Source organism: Portunus trituberculatus, chromosome 27 (assembly GCF_017591435.1).
Source record: "Portunus trituberculatus isolate SZX2019 chromosome 27, ASM1759143v1, whole genome shotgun sequence".
NCBI classification, from domain to species: domain Eukaryota; kingdom Metazoa; phylum Arthropoda; class Malacostraca; order Decapoda; family Portunidae; genus Portunus; species Portunus trituberculatus.
In genome coordinates, this window is record NC_059281.1 from 15,752,402 (window position 1) to 15,772,401 (window position 20,000).

At 44.3% G+C, this 20,000-nt stretch overlaps 1 protein-coding gene across 5 annotated transcripts in view; it reads right to left on the reverse strand.

The window, feature by feature from the left end:
- LOC123509785 (dipeptidase 1-like) overlaps window positions 1-20,000 on the reverse strand; it is a 216,360-nt gene that overhangs the window by 125,458 nt on the left and 70,902 nt on the right. For 4 of the 5 annotated variants that reach the window (XR_006676283.1, XM_045264327.1, XM_045264328.1 and 1 more), the window contains 3 exons: window positions 12,199-13,033; window positions 10,429-10,719; window positions 8,766-8,883 (listed from right to left, as the gene is read on the reverse strand). Coding sequence is in view for 4 of the 5 variants with exons in the window: in XM_045264327.1 (XP_045120262.1) it covers window positions 8,766-8,883; window positions 10,429-10,719; window positions 12,199-12,702 (913 nt within the window). In the remaining variant the exon portion in view is untranslated. The remainder of the gene's footprint in view (window positions 1-8,765; window positions 8,884-10,428; window positions 10,720-12,198; window positions 13,034-20,000) is intronic. The other variant, XM_045264329.1, reaches the window with a different exon arrangement.

Here is a 20,000-nt window from a genome sequence, read left to right on the forward strand (position 1 = left end):
TTGAATTCCTTTCCCTGGAGAGGCAAAAAGACCACTTCAGGAATTATATCGATTGTAGCTTCTTTGTTGAAATCCTCTTGCTTTTATCTCTGGTGGGGGCCGCAGTATTGGCGTCCACTCTCTCTCTCTCTCTCTCTCTCTCTCTCTCTCTCTCTCTCTCTCTCTCTCTCTCTCTCTCTCTCTACTCCTGAAAACACTAGAAAACGTGTCTTTGTGGTCAGAGAGAGAGAGAGAGTGTGTGTGTGTGTGTGTGTGTGTGTGTGTGTGTGTGTGTGTGTGTGTGTGTGTGTGTGTGTGTGTGTGTCTCGGCGTCCCTGCAAGATGTTGATACGAGCAGTAAAGAAAACGAGAGGGAGGATAAAGAAAACGGGAGGATGGATAATCTAGGGAGACTTAGATATTTTAGTTTCTTTTTCAATATGGTAGTGGTGATATGTATTCAATTGTTCTTTTTAACGTTTTTCTCCCTTTGCTTCCTTTTTTTTTATCTTCTTTTATATCGTATCTTTATTTTTTGCCTTTACTATTTTCCTTCCATACTTTTTTTTCATCCATTTCTTCTTTTTCTCTTCCTTCCTCCTTTTATTCTTGTTTCTGTAATTCAACCCCTTCAGTACCAGGACACGTTTCCATTATACTATTTACTATTTGGTGATTTCACAGAGCTAAAGAAACTTACCTGGTGATTGGAATGGTGAAGACTCTAGCCATTAGACTTCTGACCTCCATAGACTCTTCCTAATGCAAATAAAATAATCTAATCATAAACTCAAGGTAAAAATGCGAGCCAGTACTGAAAGGCTTAAGGACACTCCACTAAATATATTACTGCAGTCTTTGTCTCCTCTATCTCTTCAGTACCAGGACGCATTTCCATATTCATTCTACTTAATATTTGGTGATTTTACAAAGCTTCAGAAACTTAGAATAGCGAAGACTCTGACCGATAAACCTCTGACCTCCATAGACTCTTCCTAATGTCAATAAAATCGTCTAATCACACGCAAAAACTAAGATAAAAAATGCGTCTCAGTACTGAAGGGGTTAACGACCTTCCTCTCAACACATTAATGAAGTCTTTCCATCTCCTTAATCGAGTGTTCCTGATCCAATCAATAAAATATACGACTTTCCCATTCTACGAAGCAAGTACGAGATGAACCTCCCCTCTACCTCCCCTCTACTTCTCTGCTTCCACCTCTACATCCCCTCTTGTACTTCCCCTCGGCTTTCCCCTTTGCTTTCTTGTTAGTGGGTTGCCTGAGGGAGAAGGTAGGCGGGACGAGAGCTTCCTTTTTCCCTTCTGCCCTGTTCCCCTTCGTGTCATTTACTAATAGCGCTGGGTCGGTCAGCGAAGATACTCCCTGTAGTGTGTTCTCCTGTATCTCTCCTTGTTTTGTGTGTTTTTTAAGGAATTCTTGTTTTTTTTTTATTTCTCCTTTAAAAGTGTTTCTGTTCCTATTTCTATATTCTTTTTCTTTTTGTACATATCTATTCTTTTATACAAATATTATTGATCTGTTTTCTGGTATCCCTCCTTGTTTTGTGCTTTTTTAGTGAATTCTTGTTTTTTTTTAATCTATTTCTCCTTTACGTGTGTTTATATTCTTCAGGTTTATATTTTCTTCCTTTCTTTTTTATACGTATGTTTACTTAATGATACTCTGTGTAGTTTGTTTGTATCTCTCTGTTTTGTGTGTTTTTTTTCATGAATTCTTGTTTTTTTATCTTTTTTTTTTCTTTAGGTATGTTTATATTTCTCTCATTTATACTGATTCTTCGTCTCTTTCTTTTTTTTTTTTATACGTATCTTTACTTAAGCAGTTTGTTTTCTAGTAATTCTCCTTTTGTTTGATTTCTTAATGAATTCTTGTTATTTTATCTATTTCTCCTTCAAGTGTGTTTATATTTCCATTTATATATTTTTCTTCTTCCTTTTCTCTCTTTCTTTTTTCATACGTATCTTTACTTCTTGATAGTCTATGCAGTTTGTTTTATGGTATATCTCCCTTTTTCTTTTTTTTTAATGAATTCTTCTTATTTTATCTATTTCTCCTATAAGTGTTTAGATTCTTATTCACATATTTTTCTTTTTCCTTTTCTCTTTTACTTATTGATACGCTATGCAGTTTGTTCTCTGTTATCTCTCCTTTTTCTATATTTCTTTATGAATTCTTGTTTCTTTTTTTTGTCTATTTCTCTCTTAAGTGTGTCTACTTTCATTTATATCTTTTCTTCCTCCTTTTGTTCTCCTTCTTATATACATCTTTCCTTATTATTTCCATCTTCGTCACCTTCTACACATATCTTTCTCTTTACTCCACCTACACACATTAACCTCTCTCATTCTAATTCTTCTACACACCTCACTCATTTTCATACACATATCTTTTATATCTCCTCTCCTCATCCTGCTTCCTTCTCAACACTGGGAAAGAGACTCATGTACCAGTGTCAGTTTATTTACAGGGCTGTCAGTCTGTCACCTATCTTGAGTGAAGGGAGAGAGAGAGGGCGAGAGCAAGGACAAGAGGAGGTGAGGAGGGTAAGAGCGACCAGTGTCCTGACGCATCCAACATTATGCATGACAAGCGCTGCAGTGTGGCGTGGACGAGATGGTAATGGTAATGCTATGTTAGTGGCGGTGGAAACGTGGCGAGATGAGTGCAAGACAGACCCCCGTACTCAGAAACGCCTTCCTCTCACTATGACAATTTTCCAAGGCCACAGAGACAACTGGCCAAGTTTTCAAGACACTTTCTTCTTTCAATAATCTAGAAATCTTGCCAATCCATCACCAGGACCATAAAAACACTCTTAAAAATGCTTCATTCTCTCACCGCGACAATTTTCCAAGACCACAGAGACAATTAGCTGAGTTTTTAAGACAGTTTCTCCTATTAAGAAATTAGAAATCTTACCAATCCATAAAAACCCTCGTAAAAACCCGAATATCTTGAACTGGAGCCTTTGGAAAGCAGCGATGGGGAGAGAGCAAAGTGTTTCAGAATACAGACCAGAATATGACACGTAAGGGAAGTTCAATTACTTTGTGTTGTTTATTATCCACCCTCCACCTCCTCTTCCATTTCCTCCTCCGCCTCCTCCTCCACTTCCTCCTCCACTTCCCTCCACACCGCCAATGCAAAGGTGGTGGTTGTGGTGGTGTGGTTGTGGTGAGCAATTATGTATAGTAATATATGGTGTTGCTTTCAAGGAAGAGAGGAGGAGGAGGAGGAGGAGGAGAAGGATCAAGAAGGGCGCTGATGAGGAGGTGTGGCTTTGATTCCTCCAAGGGCGTCAAAGAGGAGGCACCAACATGGAAGTGCCAACACGTTTCCCTCAATTACCTGAAGGAGGAGGAGGAGGGGGTGGTAAGTGACATGTATAGGATGTGTTTGATGCCTCGACGTGAAGTGGATCTAGGAGGAGGAGGAGGAGGAGGAGGAGGAGGAGGAGGAGGAGGAGGAGGAGGAGGAGGAGGAGGAGGAGGAGGAGGAGGAGGAGGAGGAGAGAGAGAGAGAGAGAGAGAGAGAGAGAGAGAGAGAGAGAGAGAGAGAGAGAGAGAGAGAGAGAGAGAGAGAAATGAGACACGTACAAACCACATATCACTTCTCTCCTTTCCTTTTTGCCTCTACCTCCCCACCCTCTCTCTCTCTCTCTCTCTCTCTCTCTAGCCTTCAATAAATCAGGTGAGTGTTTGGAAATTAATTCGAGAAGTCTGTCAGGTGTTGGCGACCACCACCACCACCACTATCACCACCACCACCACTATCACCACCACCACCACCACCACCACCACATAAATCTCCCAGCCTAATTCTGTCACCACCCAAAATTTTTCCTTCCCCAATCTCAGCAAGTTACAATTACTACAAACCTCACCAGCTCACCATCACAAAGCTCGTATTCTCAAACACTTCTCTGTTTCACCTCCACTGTTTCAAAAGGCTTTACTTAAATTTATACAAGTGTTTTTTTTAAAGGTGTTTTTACGGTTCTAGAGGCAGACTGACAAGATTTCTCCATTATTAATTGTAGAAACACTCTTGAAAACTCTGCTAATTATCTCTGTGGCCTTGGGAACTAGTGATGAGAGAACTAAGCGTTTTTCATTTGTTTTTACGGTTCTAGAGGCAGACTGGCAAGATTTCTCCATTATTAACTGGAGAAACACTCTTGAAAACTCTGCTAATCATCTTTATGGCATTGGAAAACAGTCGTGAAGGAAGAGTAAAGCGTTTTTTAGGTGTTTTTACGGTTTTAGAGGCAGGGTGACAAGACTTTTGCATCATTAATTGTGCAAAAAACTCTTGAAAACCCGCCAGTCATCTCTGTGACCTCGAAAAAATAGTCGTGTTGAGAGAGCAAAGCGTTTCTAAATATGGACCTTAATACCATGAAATTGTTGTTGTTGTTGTTGTTGTTTTATTTATACCATGTGGGCTTTTCACGGGAATTTCTGGGCTAAAGGGGATACTTTTTGGGTACCCCCTATCTCAAAGCCCACCCGCTAGGAAACCGTTGCCCCGAGTGAGGAAGCCCAACCTACACTCGGACCGTGGACAGGATTCGAACCCGTGCGCTTGGAGACCCCTCGGATCCCAAAGCACGCATGGTTCCACTGTACTGTTGTTGTTACGTAGACAGAATAGAAGAAAAGAACAGAATAAATATAGAAATAACAAGATAACAGTAATATAATGACAATCTATCTTCTTAAAATATCTATCTTTTAAAATTTATCTTTCAAAATCTATCTTTTAAATCTATCTTTAAAAAAATGCACTAAAAATAATGTCCCTGGCCGCTGGTAACACTGATATGGTCTCCCACTGAATTGGCAACACTTTTTTTGCAAGCTCCTCCCTCTATTTTTCATTTTTTTTTTTTTTCCTTTTTCCCCATACGCACATGTTTCCTTTTGTTTATTTCATGTTTTGTTTTCATCTGAGCATTTTCTTTTTCATCTTTCTCCTTTCCATTCAAAGTCTCATATTGTTTCATTTTTTGTGTTATTCCTATTGCCAACGTTTTATTTCATTCTTTTTCAGTCTCTCTTTGCAATGCCTCTGTTTTGTTTTCCCTTTTTGAATCTGCTTTTTTATTTTCCTTTCTTTCTTTTTTGGAAGGGGAAGTTAAGTTTTTCTTTTTTTTTCACAACACCGGATATTGGCATGGATTTATTTATTTTCTTTTCAGCAAGTTTCTCTTTTTTTTTCTTTTTTTTTCACGCGTGAATACCTCAACCCTATTTCTGCAGATTTATTCCGTCGACTTCCATTAATATTTCTCCTGCGTGTGTCCGTGGTTCTTTTCATTTTTTTTTTTCTATTTCACGATTAATTTCAGGCCGTTGTGTTGTTTTGTCCTACTCTTGCATCCTCAACCAATTTCTCTTTCTCTTCTTACTCTTTTCTTGTCTTTTTTACGCTCTTTCCATCCTCCTATATTAAACCCTCGACTTAATTCTTTATAAGCTTCTTTCTCTTACTTTATTACTTTTTTTTCCATCCTCTTTTCATCCTCTCTCCATTTCTCTTCCTTCTTTTATCTTTTTCCTTTCTTTTATATGCTGTTTTCCTCCTTTAATATTAAACCTTCGACTTGTTTCATTATAGCCAGTTCTCCTTTTTTTCTATCTTTTCTTTTCTTGTTAATGTTTTTTTTTTCATTCTCTAAAACTAAATCGTCGTGAGCTTCCATTTTTCTTCGCCCTCTTATCATTTTTCTTTCTTTTTCAAGCTCTTTTCATCCTCCAATATTAAACTTTCGACTTGTTTTTTTATATCTAATTCTTTTCCTTCCCTTTTTCTTTCCTTTTCATGTTTTTTTTTCATTTTTCAATACTAAACCGTCGACTTATTATAGCCAGTTATCTTCTTTCTTTAATTCTTTTTTCTTTCTTTTACCATGCTCTTTTCATCGTCCAATATTAAACCCTCGACTTATTTCTGTTAAGCCATTTCTCTTTTTCTCTCTTTTTCTTTCCTTTTCATGCTCTTTTTCCCGCCAACACTAAACCATCGACTTGCTTTTTCTCTTTTCCTTTCATTACTAGTTTTTGTAAGTTAAAACCTGCTATTTGTTATTAAATTTAGAATCAGATGTGTTATATCCTCAAGTTTCGTTTCTTTCTACTGCTTTTTTTTTTCCTCTCTGACAGTAAAGTCTAATCCCTTGAGTACAATGACGCCTTTCTGTATTCATGTTGGTTATTATTTGGTGATTTTATACAGCTTCAGAAACTCATGTGTGGGGTTGATATAGTGAAGACTCTGGCCATTAATCTTCTGACCTCCACAGACCCTTTTCCTAGTGTCAATATAATCGTCTACTCAAAAGACAGATAAAAATGCGTCTCAGTATTGAAAGAGTTTAAAAGAAAATCAAAGTCAAAACTAAGAATAACCAAAAGACCAATAAAAACTTTAATAAAAACAAAACATTAAAGTCAACCAGGCAAAGAGATCAAGGTATAAAGTTTAACAACAACAACAACAACAACAACAACAACAGAAATAATACTGAGATAAACGTCCATTTATACAAACTCTTTTACTTTCCTATTCTTTTTCTTTCTTCACGTAAACACGAATACTTGCCGTGTCACGTGACCAGCGAGACCCAGAAGGTGTTGGCGTGTTGACCAAAGCTGCCGCCTTGACTCTCGTTTTCTTTTTTCATACCTCTCAACTTTTTCTATATAGACTCGCGCGAACAAAGCAAGGAAGGTCAGGGGTGAGAAAATAAACAAAAAAATGTATAAAAGTGGTCTGAAAGAGAGAGAGAGAGAGAGAGAGAGAGAGAGAGAGAGAGAGAGAGAGAGAGATATCGCAAACAATACACTATTTATCTATCGATTTCAGATTCAGCCTTGATTCTGAACTCTTTACAAGTTGATTGTTTATAGGAAAAAAAAAACGAGAAATCTGCAGACAAAATATACGAAGAGTTGACGGTTCTTGATATTGTGGTCTTCAGAATTTACAGTGTCCTTCCCTATCTAACCTAATGTAACCTGACCTAACTCAATGCAACATCACCTAACTTAATTGAATGAGAAATCTGAAGACAAAATATAAAGTGGACTGTTCTTAATATTGTGGTCTTCAGAATTCACACTCCTTCTTTATTCAATCTAATGTAACCTAACCTAATTCAATTGCAACTTCATCTAACTTTTTTCTTACCTAATCCAATGCAACTTAACCTAATCTAAGCTAACTTACTTCTAACCCAATGCAACTGAATATAACTTTATTCTAAACTAACCCAATGCATCTCAATCAAACCCTTTTCTTTGACCTAACCTAATGCAACTTAAACTAACATAATTTTAAACTAACCTAACCTAACCATTTGTCTTTAACCTAAACCAAAGCAGCTTCACCTACCATAATGCAACTCAATTTAACATAACTTCAACTTAATCCGATGCAACTTAACCTACTTCATTACTTAACCTAACTTGTTTAGGTTAAGTTAGCATAACTTAACCTATCAAATCGCAACATAACCTTATCTAAAAGTGAGGAGGGAGATAATGACATAGATAAATCAAGTTAGTGTAATGTTATCAGTGACTCCTACAAACACTACACAACACCTTCACACTCACTGACTCTAAGGTTTTGAATCCCACGCTTCACAACACAGCAAACCCCGGGGCGAGCTTCCAATACTTCTCACCAGGGGGCCGCCGCGATATTGCTCTTGGGGCGTAATCTTACTCAACTTACGGAAATACTAAAGATTCTATGTCCGGGGGAAGAATTTGCTCAATGCAGCGTTAAAGGAAAGTTCTGCCAGCGCGTCTTAGCGGGACTCGAGATTTGCAGCGAAAGATTCCTTCCTGCCTTTGTGTGCTGAGAAAGTCACAAAACATTTCACTTCTCTTCTCTTGCGACCTTCAAAATTACTTCTTCTCTCTCTCTCTCTCTCTCTCTCTCTCTCTCTCTCTCTCTCTCTCTCTCTCTCTCTCTCTCTCTCTCTCTCTCTCTCTCTCTCTCTCTCTTGCACGGTTAGTCTAGAGAAGAAATGGCTATGTAGGTTAATAAAGAAAGGATAAGTCTATAATTAAACGTTTCGTAAAACAGTCTCTTTAATGCCTTTCCTCCGAAGAAGACTTTGTCGAAATTTTACCAATAATATCTTGTGGGATTTCTCACCAAAAGAAACATAAGTATTTATTTGTCACACACACACACACACACATACAGTTCGCTCTGCCACACATTTTCAAATCTGCCACGTGGATAGAAATCAAGATATACGAGAGAATTAACGTCTATCATTCACGAGACACACTCCACTTTATCATCCCTCCTTACATTATATTCAGCAAACATCTCCCAGACCCTCACAACGCTACAAATGATGATACACGAGGAAACCCGCCGTCTGGCATTCAAGACTCACGCTCCAATGTGCCGTACTTTTTCATCACATTCAACAAACATCTTCAAGTCCCTCCCAGCGCCACACGCCAGCGTTTAACCCACGGATGGCAGTAATGACACGGCAAAGAAATCCAAACACCTGCCACTGCTCCCAACGCATCCTTACGACACTGGAGCATAAGAGCGCTTCCTCCATCCCTACACCCTTTCATTCAATCCTCTCATCTCGAATCCTTTAAGCTGAACACACACAAAATGAAAACGGAGACACGAGGCAGGAGTCGCGAGCTCAAAGTGGTAGAGACGAGACAACATATACTTAGAAACCAAAGGAAAAAATCTTGAATGGAGTGGCCAGCTTACCTTTGTGTGAGTCGCTGAGCTGCGTGAGGTCCTGAGACACGTCCTCGCGGCTGCTGTTCTTGGTGCTGAGCGAGGAACACCCGTTGCTGAGTCCAGGGATGCGGTGCAGTGAGGTGCTCTGAGCGGAGGACGGTACAAACAAGGGAGTTAGTTCATTTTGACAGTAGTGCAGTGACGGTTCAGATCTCTCTCTCTCTCTCTCTCTCTCTCTCTCTCTCTCTCTCTCTCTCTCTCTCTCTCTCTCTCATAACGCCACTTCTACTCAATCTACATTTTTTTTCGTTCATACGTTCGTTTCTCTCTCTCTCTCTCTCTCTCTCTCTCTCTCTCTCTCTCTCTCTCTCTCTCTCTCCACCCTATTCAGGTCAAATAAATGGATCATTCACGTTCTCTTCCACTCAGCGGCGTGCATCCAGTCACGCGGACTAAGCTCACCCGTCCACCCATCCACCTCCTCCACCCGCCCAGCCACCAGTCACAAGGGAGGGAAGCACGGCCGCCAAATTAACCCGAACTCACTATAGCTCTGCCTGTAGATTATGTGTCCATTCAGCCATTCACGTAGCTATTTCAGAGTTTAGAATGAACTGTATGAGGGATGGATGTGTCACTAATCCATGACTTTAATCCACTACCAATTCATGACTTAATCCACCAATTCATGACTTAATCCACCAATTCATGACTTAATCCACCAATCCATGACTTCAATCCACCATCCACCATGATTCTTAATTCACCAATGACTCTCAATCCACCAGGCACCATGATTCTTAATCCATCACTAATCCATGACTTTCAATCCACCAATCCATGACTTTTAATACACCAATCCAAGACTCTTTATCCACCAATCCATGACTCAATCCACCAATCCATGACTTTCAATCCACCAATCCATGACTCTTTATCCACCGACCCATGACTCTCAATCCACCAGCCACAGTCCACCAGTTCATTCGTCCCATAAGCTACAGCCACATCCACAAGCTCCGTATGCAAATCTACACAACCACCGTCAAAGTCCACAAGTTCAGTCCACCAACAACAGTCCACAATATAAATCCACAAGCCACACGCAGCAAGCCACATCCAACATAACAAACGTGACCCAACAAGCGTGACACAGCATAACAAGCGTGACACAACATAACAAGCGTGAGCCAACAAGCGTGACACAACATAACAAGCGTGAGCCAACAAGCGTGACCCAACAAGCGTGACTTAATATAACAAGCGTGACACAACATAACAAGGGTGACCCAATGAGCGTGATTCAACAAGCTTGACACAACATAACGAACGTGACTTAATTTAACAAGCGTGACCCAATAAGCGTGACTCAACAAGCGTGACTCAACATAACAAGCCTGACACAACAAGCGTGACTCAACACAACAAGCATGACTCAATATAACAAGCGTGACTCAGTATAACAAGCGTGACCCAGTAAGCTTGACACAGCACAACAAACATGACTTAACAAAACAAGCGTGACACAATATAACAAGCGTGACTCAACACAACAAGCATGACTCAATATAACAAGCGTGACTCAGTATAACAAGCGTGACCCAGTAAGCTTGACACAACACAACAAACATGACTTAACATAACAAGCGTGACACAATATAACAAGCGTGACTCAATAAGCGTGACTCACCGAATAGTTCCCGTATCCCATGTGGTCACAGGAACACTGGCAGCGCAGGATATGGTCCTTGATGTCCTTAGGCAGGTCCTCTAGGCTCCTGCTGAGACGTGACCCCGCCGGAGGAACCTCGTGGGCGTAGACGTGGTTGTGATGGGCGTATGGGGGAGCGTGGTGCGTGTAACTGCTGAGGCTGAGGCGGGAGTTGTTGCAAGGGTGGGCGTGGGCGTGGGTGTGGGTGTCCGGCGGGCGACCCAGGGCGGTGCTGAGTCTCTCCTCCAAGCTCAGTAACTTTGGGAGCTGCTGGGGGGGTTAGACGGGAGGTGAGGTTAGGTAAGGTGAGGTGTGGTGTGGTGTGGTGTGGTGTGGTGTGGTGAGATGAGGTTAGGTTAGGTTAGTTAAGGTGAGGTGAGGTGAGGTGAGGTGAGGTGTGGTGAGGTGAGGTGAGGTTAGGTGAGATGAGGTGAGGTTAGGTTAGGTGGAATTAGGTGTGATGAGGTGAGGTGAGGTGAGGTGAAGTGATGTGAGGTGAGGTGAGGTGAGATGTGTTGATACATATATGTCACAGGATGGATATACTATGAATGTAGGGATGATGATGATGATAGTGTGTGTGTGTGTGTGTGTGTGTGTGTGTGTGTGTGTGTGTGTGTGTGTGTGTGTGTGTGTGTGTGTGTGTGTGTGTTTGCATTTCTCCACACCGGCAATGCACATTATTTGATTTCCGTCCGGCCTATCCCATCTCCATACGTCTCTCATTACCGAGCGTCGTTATACACTCATGAATATTCCCCTTTCTTTCCTCCTGCAGTCTGCGCCGCCGCCCACTCAGATACCAAGGCTGCTGCTGCTCGCCTGGATGACTTTCTATACTTTAAAGACCTTTTTTTCTTTTCTCTTGCTGTACGCACATGGTCTCTCCATCACTCTTCGTCAGCAGATGCTTTGTCTATTCATCCTCGTCCATTCACTGCTTGGAACATTGGGAATCTCTCTCTCTCTCTCTCTCTCTCTCTCTCTCTCTCTCTCTCTCTCTCTCTCTCTCTCTCTCTCTCTCTCTCTCTCTCTCTCTCTTTGGCCCGCACGTCATGTATGTGATTAATTAATTCTATTTCAGGCATCACTTCCGTCGATACACCTGCCGCCGCCACTGCCACCTCCACCTCTACCACCACCACCACTGCCGCCGCCCACACCTGGCCTTGCGTGCCTTGCCGGGTGGGTTGCAGGGTGCCCCGTCACCTCGCCGCTCACTCCTTGACGAGAGCCGTGACGGGGCTGACACACACGCTTCACTATTAAGCCTTTCAGTGATGTGGCTTCTCGAATTTAATGAAGAGGTCTGGTATGAATTTAGAGTTTCACCATCAAAGACACGCGTTAGAGGAGAGTGACTGAGTGGTTCAACAAGCTCTCGTATTTTGCTTTATTCATGGCCACTTCTCTTAAACGTTTAGTATTCGTGGTCTTACTTTTTAACAAGGTTTAGTAGAAGGGCTCGGTGACGCGAGGCGAGGCGCGGCGAGGCGCGGCGAGGCAGCGGCAGCGGCGACTGTGACCATTTCATCTATACCGTAGTTTATACTATTTAATTATTCGCTGATATGCCATTCATACTGAACTGTTCCACACTGTGCATGTGATGCTAAGCTACAATAGAGCCATCAGCTTGAAAAACACGGTGAGCCTCACCACACACACACACACACACACACACACACACACACACACACACACACACACACACACACACACACACACACACAGACTAGCAGTACTCACCGAACAGTCTGAGGAGGCCCGCCCCCTGTACAGGTCATGGGTGGGGTGAACCTCGTGGGCGGCGTGGGAGTGGACCGGGGCCTCCTGGCGGGGCGGGCAGTAGTCCCAAGGGCAGGGCGGGGGCGGCTCGCTGGTGCCCCGGCAGCTGGGGTCGGGGCAGGCACAGGGGGGCGGCGCCGCGTAACTACAGGAGAGGCATTCCCCCACATCTTCCTCCCCCCAGTCCCCAGGAGGCGTCGCGGGGCGCTGGTGGGCGGAGTAGGGCGAGAAGGCGCTACAGTGGAGGTTGGGGTCCCCGGAGCACAGGTCGGGGTGGCAGCCGGGGCAGCCTGGCTCGCTGCACATGTCGTCCCTGGGCTGGACGGGTGGCGGGGTGGCGGGCGGCGGGCAGCAGGGGCGGCTGGCGGGGGCGCGGTAAGAGCGGGGCAGCGTGTGGCTCACCACATCCAGCCCCACCACCGCCCGTCCACGCCGCGCCCCGCCCCGCCCCGTCACCAGCTCCATGCCTCCTGCTGACGCCGCCCTGCTTGCTGCCTCCGCCTCGCCGCCCGCACAAGCCGTCAACTGCGCTCGTCGTCGAGGCGAGCAGCGCGGCGCCGTCTTATCACCATGGACGCGCGGCGGCCAAGACACACACCACCCACACGCTCATCAGCACGCCCAGCCTCTCCTACTGCGTGTCTGCGGCGCCTCGACTATCGCACACGCAACACTTTGGGTCATCAATCACTAACACGAGTTTCCTCACCACCCCCTGAGGATGCCCACACCTCGCCGCGCCTCGACACCCTCTCTGCGCGGCCCGCAACACCACGCAATGCAACACCACCGCTACCTGGAAAGAAAGAACAGAAACACATCAGTATGACTGAAAGGAAAGCCTTTAAACATTCATAAAAGCAACGAAATGCAACATATTGAATCACATGACTGCACCAAAATATGTGTGTGTGTGTGGGTGCGTGGGTGTGGATAGGTGGTATTGTGTGTGGAACGTGGTGCAATCAAGTTCTCTTCAAAAAGATGAACACAGTCTTGCGGTGTCCTGATGCGGCGTCTGAGTTCCCTCCCCTATCAAGATCCCCCCTGTCCCTCACCCCCCACCAGCACACAGCCATCCTTCATTATTTTTCCAGACTGTCTCGCTCGCTTCCAACTAATTTCCAAAGACGCCGGAAGCGATGAATCTTGCGGGGCGATAATTATCCGAAGGCCATCCATGCACCGACACAGGCAGCGCGTCCCTCCTCACGTGTAATCTGTACGAGACACACGCCTAGGGAAATGCACGGCCTAATTTCTGCCAGGCAAGAACACGCGCCTCGGGGCCACACTCACTGACACACCAGGCGGTTTCACCACCCATTTAGCGTCTTATCTCGACTGCAGGCTCTCGTGGAAGCTGTGGATTGTGAGGCGCGTTTCCATGAGAGTAGCGACAGTTTAACCCCGTACTGGGACACATTTTTGAGATTTGTGTACGACTAGACCATATTATTGACACTAGTAAGGGTCTATGGAGGAAGAAGATTAATGGTCACAGTCTTCACTATTTTAATCCCCCACACAAGTTTCTGAAGCTGCATAAAATCACCAAATAGTAAGCAGAATGAATAGAATGAATATGGAAACGCGTCATGCTGCTCAAGGAGTTAACGTGAATTAAGGAAAACCAATACAGAAAACACACGACTGATCATCTCTGTGACCTCTTCTTTCTCTATACCACATGGACTTTACACGGGAATTTAAGAGCTAAAGAAGACATCCTATCTGAAAATCCACCCGTTAAAGGAACCATTACCGCGAGGAAGGAAGCCCCTACCTACACTCCGACCAGCATCAGGATTCGAACCCGTGCGCTTGGAGACGCCTGAGACCCCAAAGCGCTCCTGGTTCCACTGTATGTACCACGGCAAAAATAATGAGGCGCTGAGGAGTAATGCAGTAAGTAGTGAAGTCTGAGATTAGCGCAGATTTATTCCTTACCTGTAGTCGAGTTAATGAGGAGGCGAGAGGGAGAGAGGAAGAGAGGGAGAGAGGGAGAGAGGGAGAGAAGGAAAGAGGGAGAGAGGATGAGCTGCAGGTAAACTAGACTTTTTTTCCTGCATTTATTCCTTTTTATGATTTAAGCTTCTGATCTGCTACGAATTAAGTTTTTTTTCCATCAGAGAGAGAGAGAGAGAGAGAGAGAGAGAGAGAGAGAGAGAGAGAGAGAGAGAGAGAGAGAGATATCGACATAAAAACTGACACAGAATATGAAACAAAGTACACACACACGAGCACGCACGCGCACACACACACACACACACACACACACACACACACACACACACACACACACACACACACACACACACACACACACACACAAAAGATGACAGGAACGTCGACAAACAGAAAGACAAAGAGGGACATCGGTTGAGAGAGAGAGAGAGAGAGAGAGAGAGAGAGAGAGAGAGAGAGAGAGAGAGAGAGAGAGACCTTCTGCCTTGTTCCTCTCCTTTCCTCTCCCGTTTCACTTTCATTTGTTCTATTTCCTTCCCTCTCTCAGGTGTCTCGCTAGGTAAGGAGGAGGAGGAGGAGGAGGAGGAGGAGGAGGAGGAGGAGGAGGAGGAGGAGGAGTAATAACGAAAGTAGAACAAGAACAAGAAGTGAAAAAAGAAAACGAGAAAATAGAAAAAAAAAGTAAATAACGAATAGGAGAAAAAATAGGAACGAGGAAGGAGAGAATAAAGAAAAGGAAGAAAGAAAACAGAAGAAAAGAAAGAGGAAGAAGAAGACGAGGAAGTGAAAAGGAAGAGGGAGAGGAGAATAAAAAAGAAAAAAAAGAAAAAGGGATTTAAACCAATATTTCCTCGTCTCTCTCTCTCCCCTTTTCTGACGCAAGCTTAATTTGAGGGGAAAAAGAGGAAAATGAAAAAAAATAAGACCAGTGAGGGTTTTTTTCTTTTTTCCTTTGGTTGAATTATGGATATGTGGAGTGAAAGGACAAGCCATTTGAATAGTGAGTAGTAGTAGTAGTAGTAGTAGTAGTAGTAGTAGTAGTAGTAGTAGTAGTAGTAGTAGTAGTAGTAGTAGTAGTAGTAGTAGTAGTAGTAGTAGTAGTAGTAGTAGTAGTAGTAGTAGCAGTAGAGTAGTAGTAGTAGTAGTAGTAGTAGTAGTAGTAGTATTCTCTACCTTTCTTCCTCCCTTCCTCTCTCCTTCTTTATTTATTTTCCCTCTTCTGCTATTGTCTATTGTCTCTCTCCTATTCTCCACTTGCTTGTTATTACTTCCTTTATCCTCTCTCTCTCTCTCTCTCTCTCTCTCTCTCTCTCTCTCTCCCAAAACACATTAAAACACACTCAAAACACATTCAAACACATCTTAAGCACACCAAAACACACCCAAACACTCAAAGCACAACCATGAACACCCAATGCACACCAAATGCAATCAAACAAACCCAAAGCACACCCAAATGCACTCAAATACACCCAGAACACACCGAAATACACCAAAATGCACTCAAATATACCCAAAACATCCGCAAACACAGTCAAATACACTCAAAGCACACCCAAACCACACTCAAACACTCAATACACACCCAAGTACACCCAAAGCACACACACACCCACCCACACACACACACACACACACACACACACACACACCACAAGCACTTAACAACCTCAGTCACCACCCAGCGCCTCTTAAAAAGCATCAACTATTTGTAAACTTGACCCGCGATCTGAGCTTTTCTTGTTCGTTAGTGTGGTGGTGGTGGTGGTGGTGGTGGTGGAAGTGGTATTGTTGTTGCTTATTTTGCTGTTGTCTGAGTTCCATTCGTTCCTCACACTGCAGTAACTATATAAGCAAAGTCAGCTGCTGAAGTTGTGGTATTCTGGTGCTCGAGGCAGATTCGTGACTGTGAGAGAGAGAGAGAGAGGGAGAGAGAGAGAGAGAGAGAGAGAGAGAGAGTAGGTAAAAAGAAGAGGAAAGTAAGAGAGGAAAGAAAAGGAAGAAGATAATGAAGGAGGGAGGATGGAGGTAAAGAAAGGGGAATGGAGACAAAAACTGGCCATTGGAGAAAAAGAGAGTGAGGGAGAGGAACATAGAGGGGATGGGAGGTGTTTTGAGAAAAGTAAACAAGGGGAAGGGGAGGAGAAAGGGGATGAGAGAGAGAGAGAGAGAGAGAGAGAGAGAGAGAGAGAGAGAGAGAGAGAGAGAGAGAGAGATGGGTAAACAAGGGGAGAATGAGAAGAAAAGGGAGAAGCGAGGCGGAGAGAAAGAGAGGGTAGAAGGAGAATAACACCACACAACACCACACAACACCACACCACCACACTGTATTCCTTGTCTCCTTCTTTCATTTCCTCCTATTATCTCTCGCTCCATTTCTAGTAACACCCTTCATTCCATATCCTTTACCACAGCACACCACACCACACACCACAGCACACCACATACCACACCACACCACACCACACCAAACCACACCACACCACACCACACAACCTCCCGTTCTATACCCCCACACAACACCACACCACACCACAAAAAACCACAAAACCACACCACACCACACCACACCACACCACAAAACACCACTCTACACCACACCACCACACAACACCACACACCACACTACACACCACACCACACAGCCTCCCGTTCTATACCCCCACACAACACCACTACACACCACACCACACCACACCACACAGCCTCCCGTTCTATACCCCCACACCACACCACTACACCACCACGCCAAGGATCATGTCATTTTGCAGTCAGTGAGGCTTCTGTTCCTAACTCCACTATTAACTTTCTCTCTGACTCTCCTGCCCTTCCTCCTCCATTCATCTGGTGACATGCTCTCATCTCATCTCCCTTGCACTCTCCTTCCCTTCACCTCAAAAGGGAGAAGAGAGGGAAAAAAACGACCAATTTAATGAAAAAGTTTAATTAATGGTGAGCAGCAGAAGGGAACATCCTTTAATTTGGGGGCGTGAGATGTGTGTGGGAGGGTGTGGGTGTGTGGGTAGAGGAAGTAGTGTGTGGGTGTGTGGGGCTGTGGGTGGAGGGAGTGGTGTGTGGGTGTGTGGGTGTGTGGGGCTGTGGGTGGAGGGAGTGGTGTGTGGGTGTGTGGGTGGAGGGAGTGGTGTGTGGGCTGTATGTGGAGGGAGTGGTGTGGGTGTGGGTGTGTGGGGCTGTGGGTGGAGGGAGTGGTGTGTGGTGTGGTGGAGGGAGTGGTGTGTGGGTGTGTGGGTGGAGGGAGTGGTGTGTGGGTGTGTGGGTGGAGGATTGGTGTGTGGGGTTGTGGATGGAGGGTTTGGTGTGTGGGTGTGTGGACCTGTGGATGGAGGGAGTGGTGTGTGGGTGTGTAGGTGTGTGGGTAGAGGAAGTGGTGGTGTGTGGGTGTGTGGGGCGGGTCCACGTGGAGGGTAAAGGGGCCAGCTGACGAAGGGTCCAACGTTCGTAAATTTGCCTAAAATAATTAACATTTTTTATACAAGTTCTCCGTGCTACGTTATTCAAAGGGAAATTGTGGAGAGTCATGGCTGCAGGTGCTGGTGGAGTACTGTGTGTGTGTGTGTGTGTGTGTGTGTGTGTGTATGGTCCACCTCCACTTCAGTATCATTTGCTTATTTTTCTTCCTTGGGCGATTTTTCCACTTCTCGCTATCCCAGTCTGCCTCGCCTCACCTCCTTCCCTTCACTCCTTCGCTCCCAGTGCCTTCATTTCACTCCCCTCACGTCTTCACGCCTTCCTCTTCTCTCTAATCTACCTCCACCTCCCTCCCTCTCTCCACTTACCTTTTATGTTATCTCTCATACTCCCCTTTAATCCATCTCCCTCCTTCCCTTATTAATATTCTTCCATCTACCTCACTCCCTCTTCCCTTTTTCCCATTTTCCCTTTAGTTCCATCTATCTCATCACTCCCTCTTCATATTTTTCTCCCTCCCATCTCCTCTCACCTTCCTTCCCATTCCTTCCCTTCCTCTACTTGAAAAACACGGACAAGGAAACTATTTTGCGGTGCGCTATGGCGGAAGAATACATTACGTGGTTATAATTCACTGCCCTGTCATTACTATTCAGCTTCCTTGTTCCTTCCTCCTCCACCACTACCTCTCCTCCTATCCTCCATTACTTCACGGCGCAGTCTGGCGGAAGAATACATTATGGAGCATATTAATTATTTTGCTAAGCCTTAACTGTCTACCCTACCATCTAAGCATTCATGTATCTCTTGTATCTCTTTTCTATCTCTTTCGTATCCCTGTAATAATTAAAAACGTGAGTAAAGGGCACTACTTTACGCGGCGGAGGAAACGGCGTGGTAAGGTCCTGATTATCTCACCATTTGACCTCAGAATTTACGTGTCTTCGTGCTTTTTCCTCCCTCCATCATAAAAACGATGCTGAAGGAACTAGTCTATGTGGTATGGTGGAAGAATAGCGCTCTCTCTCTCTCTCTCTCTCTCTCTCTCTCTCTCTCTCTCTCTCTCTCTCGTCAAAGAATATGAATGAACTACTTAACAACATGGCATGGCGGAAGATACATTACTAAACCACCATACTTTATCTCTCTCTCTCTCTCTCTCTCTCTCTCTCTCTCTCTCATCAAAGATCGCGGTGAGGGAACAGCTTCGCGGCGCAATCTGGCTGGCTGGCGGAGGAATACATTACAAATCAAGCCAAGTGGAGTGTGAGGAAATACAAGTCACTTCATTCTCCCTTAATTAATTCCCCAGCGAGACCAGCAGATGCACGCGCCGTTAGGGAATCGTGCAGCAGTTTCTAGTCCTCGGTGCTGGCTGGCTGGGAGGCTGGGTGGGGTGTGGGTGTATTGGTGGGTAGGTGGTTGAGTGCACTGTCTAGCTATAGAGAGCCGTGGGTGGGTGAGCTGGGTGGGTGGTGAGTGAGCTAGGTGGGTGGGTGAGCGCCGTGTGCAGCATCATCGCGTTTTCTGTTGCTAATGAAGTAAGGCGAGGACAGCTTGTAAAGGGATGAAGGACTCTCTTGTTCCTGGGCTTTGTCTCCTTTTCAGGCTAGGATGAATGACTCCTTAGGGCACGGCGGAGTTTTTTTGGGGACGTAGGATTTTTATTAACGCAGGATAATCTTATTCCTTCATTATTCAAAGGATGTATCGTTATTTTCTTTAAGCTTCAGTACCGTGTGACATTTCTATTCCGGGTCTCTATGGTATTTTGGGCAAGAAAGGAATGTAAAGAGAGATAGAAGTTGTTTTGAGAGGTTATTTAAGCAGGATAGCATTATTTCTACATTACTTTTTCTCTATTTAAAGGATATACTAATATATTTTTTAGCACTAGTACCGTGTGACTTTTCTAATCCACGTCTTTATAGTATTTTGAGCAGTAAAAGAATGTACAAAGAGATAGAAGTTATTTTGAGAAGTTATTTAAGTCTTCTCCATCGTCATTATTTCCCTCTCCCTCCTCTCAGCTTTCCCCTCTCCCCACTCATCACAAATGACACCCCCCTTTCCCCTCACCCATTCCCCTCATCGCCGCCTCGTGTTGTTATTAATATCGTGTGCCAATTGTTATAAATGTATGGAATTGTTGTTGTAGTCTGTCTCATAGTTTTATGTGCTAATTGTTACTGCTGCTGTTGTTGTTTTGTTGTTGAAATTGTTACCTCTACCTATTACTGTCCCACTTGCCAACCTCACTCATGGCACACACACACACACACACACACACACACACACACACACACACACACACACCTGCTGATTGCTTCCGCCTCGTCGCAACAATCCAACACAAAATATAAATA